A 10,045-nucleotide genomic window follows, 5' to 3' on the forward strand; every position below is an offset into this window, starting at 1 on the left:
CATTATGTCATGAGACTTTGGTGTCTGGCTCATTTTTTTTTTCCATTCTTTGTTGTGATAGCATGGTATTCAACTCATGTGAGTGCCTCCTGCTCTTCTACTCTTGGCCCAGTGGCCTTTGTAATGCTCAGCGCGTGCAGCTTCCAACTTGCTCTGTGCTGGGGGGTGGTTAGAAATGCATGATTGGAACTTCAGGGTTAAGATGACAGAGTGAACCCACACATTTATAATATATTCCCCACATTTACCAAATGAAAATAAAACACTGACCTACAAGAATCAGAGAGAGAGAGAGAGAAAAAAATCAAATAAATAATAGACTTTTCAGTAGTATTGTTAGAAGCTAGAGGACAACGAAGCAATGCCTTTAAATATCTGAAAGAAAATGAATTCCGTTTTAGAATTCTATGTTCAAACTCTTAGTTGAATGTGTGGGAGAATAATAAAGACATCTTCTAGACATATAAGGCTTAAAACATTGACTTCTTATGCTACAGAAGAAGCTACTGGAGGATTAGCATCTCCAAAACAAGGAAGTAAAACAAGAACAAAGAAGACCCAGATTGCTGGAAAAGGGGGAACAAGAGCATGAAAATGATGGAAGGGAATTTCATGATAATGGTGAAAGAGGTCATGGGAACACAGCTGTACCCTAGGCATAGAATGTCATCAGTCTTGACCTGTTTTCAGAAGCCTCCAGAAAAGCTCAAGAGGAGTCTGAAAGCATGCAGAGATTTAGTTGGTTGAGAGTTTGGGACATTAGTGACTCCATTAGTGTGTTCTATTCCTTCTTAAGATGGATGTTATATAGCAGTAGAGCAGAGTCCCATCACTGCACCGAGAAGGAACCAGCTATGAATCCAGATGCTACCAAGTTCTGTGACCTCGCGCAAGCCACTTCTCTGTACATCAGTCTCCTTGGTAGTAAAATGGACTATAGAATTGTTACAAGGGTTAATTAAACAGGATAATTCATGTGAAACTGAATGTCCATCACATTATTAAAAGTAACAACACTTAAATCAAAGTAGCTATAGATTTGATGGAGTATCTATAAGCAGGTATAAATATTTCTGTTTTTTTTTCATCTGCATGAGACAAAGTAAGATTCTAATCATCTAACTGTCTTGGCATATTGCTGCTTAGTGCTGTGATTGGGTATAGTCTCATTGTTTTATGTACGTATGTATGTATGTATGTATGTATGTATGTATGTATGTATTTTTTTTAGAGAGATCGAGAGCAAGGCAGGGGAGGGGCAGATGGAGAGGGAGAGAGAGAATCTTCAGCAGGCTCTTTGCCCAGCACAGAGCCTGATGTGGGGCAAAATCTCACGACCCTGAGATTATGACCTGAGCCAAAATCAAGAGTTGGACACTTAATGGACTGAGCCACTCAGGTGCCCCTATAGTCTAATTGTTTTAATTAAGTTCATTTTTTGGGGAAAAGAGAATGCTGAAGGATAAGATTTCAAAACTAGAAGTACATGGACTCTTTAGTTATTTTCCACAAACACTGAAAATCTGCTATATTTCAGACACTTTGATGGGCTCCAATAAGATACACTTTTGTTTCTCTTAAGAAGAACTCAGAGTTTAATGAAAAATGATTCTTTATAAAGAGACACACAGACAAATCGTGGCAGGGGGAATTTAAAAAAGAGGAAGACTTTTTAGTAGTGTGTTTCTGTAAGTTCTAGAATGTGCTCCTGGAAATTGTCAGAACTTGCTTCCTGAAGTTCTTCCTCAGAATAGGATCTATAGTTCTCTATTCACAAAGGATTAGAAGAACGTGATATGTAGTGCTATACTTCCTTCACAGAATTCTAGAATTGGAGTTTAAAAAATTATAACAGGGAAAGCGCCAGGCAAACAGCAGGTGCTTAACAAATTCTTAGAATAAGTAAACAGGAAGAAGAGTTGGAATTCACTTCATTTCCAAGTAAGGAGGGTGAGCCCCCGGGAAACCAGGTGACTAGTTGAAGGTCGAGCTGGGAGTGGACAGAAACCACTGGTATGTAATAAGAAGGAAAAGAAAACCCCCTCAGATTTACCCTGAAAAGAGAGAGGAAAAAATCTTCCATTCCCTTCCCTATAGTGATGGCTGGCAGGAAGAAATACTGAATCTTAACTAAGCATTTATCCTGAGGCATTCATTTTTTTAAATTTTTAAATTTTTTTTAAAAGATTTTATTTCATCTATTTGACACACAGAGAGAGAGACAGCTAGAGAGGGAACACAAGCAGGGGGAGCAGCAGAGGGAGAGGGAGAAGCAGGCTCCTGGCCGAGCAGGGAGCCTGATGCAGGGCTCGATCCCAGGACCCTGGGATCATGACCCGAGCCGAAGGCAGATGCTTAATGAGTGAGCCACCCAGGTGCCCCATATCCTGAGGCATTTATTAACAAATATTTATGGAGTGCCAGGCACTGTCCTGGTGTTTGTGCTACTTTCCCAGCAAAGCAGATGAAGTGTCCTGCTCTCATGTAGCTTCAGTCTAGCAGGGGTGGTGGCAGAGGGAGCTAGGATAATCAATAAACAATAGATATGGTGATAAGTATGTTAGAGCACATCATATTGCCTGGTAGGAGGTGATGGGTGCCATGGGAAATAGAAAAAGCAGAGCAGGCAGAGTGGGTGCTCAGCCCAGACCCGTTTTCAGAGCCAAGGTGCATCCATCCCCCAGCTTCTGGGAGTATCAGCTGCCAATGGTCAGAGTTGCATCCTTTACCTGGAATTGCTCTCAGCCTCTGGGGATTTCCTCGCTCAAGGTTATGTCTCTCCCAGGGTGCAGCTCAGGAGAAATGCTTGGCTGACCTGGGGTTACAAAGACCCATTCCCTTCCTCACTTTGGAATACTCTGAGGGCTATCCCAGCTTGGGAGCTCCCTAGAGGGCTGGCTGAGGCCTCGGCGTCACCCATGTTGGACGCCAGCATCCCTCTCTGCCTGACCCTGCCTTCCTACTTCCTTATAGCTGTGTGTTCCATGAGTACTCTTCAAGAACCCAGTCTCAGAGACTTTTCCAGGAAACACAACCTAAGGTAGTAGGGTAAGAAGATCAGGAGTGGGAGAACAATGGGTTATAATCTTAAACGGCATGGCCAAATCTCATTGGGAAAGGGCCATTTGAGCAAAACTTGAAGTCATGAGAGCATTTTCCAACTTATGGAAACATAACCATAGAATAAGAATTCTTTGTTTTCCCCCTGGCAGCCCTAGGGATAAAGACTTGAGGCCCCCAGGGAGAGAAGGCAGAGGACAATGGTACCTGACAAAGGCGAGGACCCCAGCAGCCTGGTAAAGAGTCCTGGGCCTGGGAACAGGAAGTTGGCAATGATTTATAGGAAAAAGAGGTCTAATACCCACCGTCAGGTTTCTTCCTGTGCTCTCGTGCATGAAGCACAGATCCTCCCGGGATCTTAAATATTGGGAGGGTGCTGTCTCTGTGCAGTTTGCATGAGATGCTGGCTTGAGCGTATTCATTTGACTGTTCAAGAAAGAGAAACACCGAAGGCTGAAAGCGTGGGAGCATTTGGGCTACAAAAGAAGCATGCATATTTAGGAGTGTTATATATTTAGAGAGGTGACACATTTCTAGTAATCATAGAGAGTAAAATAAAAATATTTTTAAAGCAATGACAATGAATAAGACTTTTAAGTGGAATTTAAAACATTGAGAAATAGTGTGAAACCTTTCCACCTTTCATTTCAACATTCAAACTCATTCTGTGAAAGCTCTTTATTAATGACAATTTTAGTGCCTGTGAATCAGATTTTACTCTATATATCTCAAACAAAACTCCTTTCATTACACCTGCCAGTTGGGCAATGCCTTCCACGGGGGAGGAGGAAGCTCCAGCCTGAGTTCTGCCAAAGACATCAGCACAGGCCTGGGGTGGAGATCTGATCACCCTGTGCCTGCAATGAAATAGAGAGGAGTTTGAGGAAGAGAAATATTGAGTTTAAGGAACAAAATGAACTGATCCTGTCCAGATTCTAACTCAACCATGGTTTTACTTGGCTGGTATTCTATGCCCAGAGAAGAAAATGAGAGGTCCCGTGCCTTCCTGAAATGGTCTCTTCCTATGTGAGCTCTATTTTTAAAAGTAACCTTAAAAGAAAATCTCTTATCATAAAGACATATATGGGTCGATGGAAAGGGTTTTGCAGGACAACCTCCCTAATGCTTTCACCCCAGTGCAGCTTTTTAAAAAATTGGGTTAAAATATACACAACATAAAAAATAAAATAATAAAATAAATAAATAAATAAAATATACACAACATAAAATGTACCTTCTTAACCATTTTTAAATGTACAGGTCGGTGGCATTAAGTACATTCATATTGCTGTGCAACCATCACCACCATCCATCCACAGAATTTTTGTTTTTTTTTTAAGTAGGCTCCACGCTCGAACTCACAACTCTGAGATCAAGACCTGAGCTGAGATCAGGAGTCAGACTTAACCTACTGAGCCACCCAGGTGTCCCCACAGAAATTTGTAATCATCCCAAACTGAAACCCAATCCCCATTAAACACTAACTCCCCATTTCCCTTCCCCCCAGCCCCTGGCCACCATTATTTTCCATTCAGTCTCTATGAACTTGACTATTCTGGGTACCTCAAATAATTGGAATCCTACAATATTTGTCCTTTTGTGTCAGGATTTCCTTCCTTTGTAGGGTTGAATGATACCCCATTGTAAGTGTACGCTGCATTTGGTTCATCCATTCATCTGTCGGTGGACGCTTGGGTTGCTTCCACTTGTGAACTATAGTGAATAATGCTGCCATGAACATGGGTGTGTGAGTCCCAAGTGTGGTTCTGCTTTTACTTTCCCAGGCAAACTTAGAACTTGATAGAATTTGTGCATGGACTTACTTTCTTTCTTTAGGCTAGAAAGACTTAAGTTGATAGATGATCGATAGATAGATAGATATACAAAAAATAAATAAATAAACCTGACCTTTTAGTTGACTAAATATTATAGAAGGCAATTTTGTTTCTGGCACATGCTACATTACTTCTCTGAATAAATAACTACCTCTTCAAGACTTTTATGGATGTGAGGAATGATGAGGTACTGAGAGAACAAGTCATGAGAAGAGGATGGCGTGGCCATGGTAACCCAGGTTTGGGCTGTCATGGACCTACACCAAGAAATCAAATAAAGATATGCTGGTATTGCAAAAACACACCCAAGTAAGGAACTGTTTAAAAGTCAGAAAAGCCCAAAATTCCAGCTGTGTTTTCTTGACTACCTCAGGGCTCAGACCTTCTATTTTTATTTATTTATGTTTAATTGAAGTATAGTTGATGTACAATATCATGTTAGTTTCCGGTGTACAACATAGTGATTCAACATTTATATATGTTACATAGTAATGCCCACCATAAATCTAGCTACCATCTGTCACAAAATTGGTATAGTATTATCAACCATATTTCCTATGCTCAGTGTTGCATCCTGTGTCTTATTTATTTTATAATTGGAAGTTTGTACTTTTGAATCCTCTTCCTCTGTTTTACCCATCCCCTCTGGCAGCTACTAGATTGTTCTCTGTATCTACGAGTCTGTTTTGTTTGTTTTGTTTTTTAGATTCTTCATATAAGTGAAATCATATGGTATTTGTGTATTTGTCTTTGTCTGTCTGATTTATTTCACTTAGCAAAATACCCTCTAGGTGCATCCATGTTGTTGCAAATGGCAAGATCTCAAGGCTGAATAATATTTCACTATCTATCAAGGGACACGTATGTTGCTTCCATAGCTTGCTATAGTAAATAATGCTGCAGTGAACACAGAGGTGCATATGGCCTTTCAAATTAGTGTTTTCATTTTCTTTGGATAAATATCCAGAAGTGGAATTGCTGGATTGTATGGTAGTTCTGTTTTTAATTTTTTGAGGAACCTTCATGCTGTTTTCCAGAGTGGCTGCACCAGTTTGCATTCCCTCCAATGGTAAATGAGGGTTTCCTTTTCTCCATATCCTCACCAACACTTGTAATTTCTTGTCTTTTTCATAATAGTCATTCTGACAGGTGTGAATTGGTATCTCTCTGTGGTTTTTGATTTGCATTCCCCTGATGATGAGTGAGGTTGAGCATCTTATGTGTCTGTTGGCCATCTGGTTGTCTTCTTTGGAGAAATGTCTGTTCAGATCCTCTGCCCATTTTTTAGTTGCTATGTTTGTTTTTTTGGTATTGAATTGTGTGACTTCTTTATATATTTTGGTTATTAATTCCTCAGTTATATCATTTGCAAATATCTTCTCCCACCCAGTAGGTTCTCTTCTTCTTTGTTGATGGTTTCCTTTGCTGTGCAAAAGGTTTTAGTTTGACATAATCCCATGCATTTATTTTACTTTTGTTGTCCTTGCCTGAGGAGATAGACCCAAAAAAATATTGCTGAGACCAATGTCCAAGAGTTTATTGCCTATGTTTTCGTCTAGGAGTTTCATGGTTTCTGGTCTTACATTTAAGCTTGTACTACATTTTGAGTTTATTTTTGTATATAGTGCGAGAAAGTGGTCCAGTTATTTTATTTTTTTTTTAAAGTAACAAATGTGGGCGCCTGGGTGGCTCAGTTGGTTAAGCGACTGCCTTTGGCTCAGGTCATGATCCTGGAGTCCCTGGATCGAGTCCCGCATCGGGCTCCCTGCTCAGCGGGGAGTCTGCTTCTCCCTCTGACCCTCCCCACTCTCATGTGCTCTCTCTCATTCTCTCTCTCTCAAATAAATAAATAAAATCTTTAAAAAAAAATAAAGTAACAAATGCGCTTTTAATAGATCTACAGATAAAAACTACTCAGCGCAGGTCAGTAACCATGGCAGGCCCTACTCTGTTGGAACCATGCCTTGTGCGGTCTTCAGGACCTAGGCTAAAGGCTATTTGCATTATTTCATGTCATCCACAGTATTAGAAAAGAAAGGCATTAGATCAGTTTAGATGAAATGCAGTGTTGGCAGCCAAATCCAGTCTGTTATATTCCATATTTTTTCTCTAGTTCTTCTACTTTGTTGATGTAAGCTTTCATGGCGTCTTCCTTGGAAGTCCCTTTCAGAGGATTCCAGGCATCCCACTTGGCCTTGCCTTTGAGATCCAACAGCCCAGGCTGTTCTGTGTTTATGTCACCCACAGTTGCTTGTTTGTAGTGGCTGTAGATGAACAACATCTCATCATCTGCTGGCTTGGTCTTGAGGTGCTTAACATCCTCAGCAGCTTTGTCAAACTCAGCCTGAGACATGCTGGCGGGGTTGCGAAGATCCGGAGAACCCGCGGAGGCGGCGAAGAGCAGGAAACACACGACTCAACTGGCAAATTCATTCTTCGTCGTGTTGTTGTCCAGTTTCCCCAACATCATTTATTGAAGTGACTGTCTTTTCTTGGGGCTGAGACTGTTAACTCATGATAAGACAATATGAATTAATTGGGAATAAGTATCCAAAGGGTCAACTTTGGCTGTTCTTTCCCATCTTATTGCATGATAACATATCTCAGATTGTTCATAGCAAGGCTTCATATAGGTCAGATGATGTGACAGAGAATATACCATTTCACAGCTCAGACTGCCCTGTTGACCCAACCAGCAGTGTCTCAGATTAATGTCCCTGGCCAAAGAAGAGGACACTTAGCAGTTGTGAATGCTTAGGGCCTCTGGAGCTCAGGAATCAACTCCAGGACCCAGACTAACTCTGACCCTGGGCCAGATTAGGAGCTACATGACCCTTCATCTTTGCTTTTCCTTAACACATCTGCTCTCATTTCTCTTTCCAACTGCTTCCTTTGTTTACTCAATAATGCCACCAACCTTGACTTTCCAACATTACCTCTCTCAGTCATAGAGTTCATCATTATCTGTCAGTTGCGTCTGCATCTCTCAGTTGAAAATTTTGAGGGAGACTCAGATTGACAAGCTTTTGACTCATTGCCCAATCCATGGCATCCAGTACCCTGAGTGGTGATGGGGGTAAGATAGGGAAGGTGGAGAGGATGGTGGTGGAAAGAGTACGGTTTCTAAGCCTGCCCTTTTAGAGACTGCAGTGGACAGCCAATAAGACAGGCCTAGAGCACTGATTGAAAGCAAATTGGATGAAAGAACAAATAGGTTGAAAATGGAGATGTCTTTCCCCTCAGCTCATGACCCTTGCCCTGTTTAGCTTCCATCCCTCCTTGTGCAATATGCGGCCCTCTAGACATGACTCATTCATTGGAGAGACTGTAAAACCTCCACAGAATTGAAGCATTGTGATTTTGCTGTTCTTTTATGGAAAGTCATTGGTTATGTTAATTAATTAGCCAGTTAATTGACTCATCACCCTTCACTTGTTTACTGAATGTTGTCTACGTGCCAAACACTCTGTTTTGTCTCTCCACTCAATGTACAGAGGATATTAGAGTCTGGACTACATATAGCTGAAGGATAAGGCAAGAATCCCAACATTTGGTGAGAATTTTCCAATCTCCCGGACACTTTCAGGAGCTTTTCATGTATTATCTCATTTAATCTCCATGCAGCCTGAAGTATTAGGGATTATAATTTCCCTGATGTAAGGATTAAACCAAGGCTGGAAAAGGTAAATAATTGGGCCAGATTACCTGAGTAGTAAGCAGAGTGACAGAGAATGACATCCTACGTGGTCTTTTGCAAAGTTTGTGCTTTTACCCCTACTTTAAACTGCCTCAGACAGAACCATATCTTTCTCCCAGTCTTAATTCCTACACCAATCAGGACTCCATAGCCCTTGACAAAGCCATGAACATAGGTAGGTGTGCAGGGAATACTTGATTGAAATACACGCTCTGTATAGGTAGATCTCCAACTCCCAGAGAGAAGGGTAATTTTAAAGTGAATTTTAAAAGAATACTGTGCTATTCTAATGATTAAGACATCTTTGAAACATCTAATTTTATTTATGAACTGTTAGTCTAGGAAAAAAATAAAGCATGGATATGTGCCTGAAAAAACCCCACAAACAATATTCTATCTCCAGAAAAAACTAGAGTTTACAAGGGTTTAAAAAATCAAATCACTTATTTTAAACATTTTTTTAAAACTTCTTTAAACCGGCTATAAATGGACATTATGGTAAATTCATTTTGGTTTTATAATGAAATATATCATCATTATCAGCTCCCTTATTCTTTAAAAAATTTTTAAAAAATATTTATTTATTTATTTGAGAGAGAGAGCAGGGGGAGGGGCAGAAGGAGAGGGAGGGAGAGAATCTTAAGCAGACTCCCTGCTGAGTGCGGAGCCTGAAGCAGGACTCTACCTCAGGACTCTGAGATCATGACCTGAGCTAAAACCAAGAGTGGGCTGCTTAACTGATTCAGGCACCCAGGCACCCCAATCAGCTCCTTTATTCTTAAAGGAAATTACATTCTCCATGATTTCCACTTTCTGAACTTTTTTCTTTTTTTTAAAGATTTTATTTATTTATTTGAGAGAGAGAGAGAGCTAGAGAGAGAGAGCACGAGTGGGGAGAGAGGCAGAGGGAGAAGCAGACTCCCCGCTGAGCAGGGAGCCCAATGTGGGGCTCGATCCCAGGACCCCGGGATCATGACCTGAGCCAAAGGCAGTTGCTTAACTGACTGAGCCACCCAGGCACTCTCTGAACTTTTTTCTAGTTCTAAGTTCCATCCATTTGCTCAAAACCATTTTCATACTCTCTCTCACATATGGAGATACACAGGACTTAAAAATAATTTAAGTAGTTTTTTTTTTTTTAATTTAGGAGTAAATTAGAATATTCAAAAATTTTTATCACTTCAGTTTCACTTTAATTAATAACATATGGACCCATAATGTTACTTAACCCCAAAGTAGTTATAAAATAACTATTTTGAAATTTCAATACAGTGACTGGAGTGGACTTTGCAACCTGAAGGTATCTAAGCTCTAAAACCATCTCCCCAGAGGGCCTTCTTTGACTCAGCAGCACGACTCGGGCTCTGCCCCATTGCTCTCCCCCCTTCCTAGGAAAATTCACACGTGTGGCCTGTGGTCCCAGGTTACCCACTACGGTCACTCCATTCTCACC

General features: G+C 40.8%; 1 protein-coding gene across 1 annotated transcript; it reads right to left on the minus strand.

Moving 5' to 3' along the window:
• Positions 1 to 6,764: 6,764 nt before the first annotated feature.
• LOC123836900 (acyl-CoA-binding protein-like) lies at positions 6,765 to 7,315 on the minus strand. Its single transcript, XM_045865956.1, has one exon. The coding sequence runs from the start codon at positions 7,246 to 7,248 to the stop codon at positions 6,985 to 6,987; it is 264 nt and encodes an 87-aa protein (XP_045721912.1). The 5' UTR covers positions 7,249 to 7,315; the 3' UTR covers positions 6,765 to 6,984.
• Positions 7,316 to 10,045: the final 2,730 nt, after the last annotated feature.

The sequence above is a fragment of the Mirounga angustirostris genome, unplaced genomic scaffold (genome assembly GCF_029215605.1).
Source record: "Mirounga angustirostris isolate CCGP_5_RB_7025 unplaced genomic scaffold, mMirAng1.0.hap1 SCAF_8, whole genome shotgun sequence".
NCBI lineage: Eukaryota > Metazoa > Chordata > Mammalia > Carnivora > Phocidae > Mirounga > Mirounga angustirostris.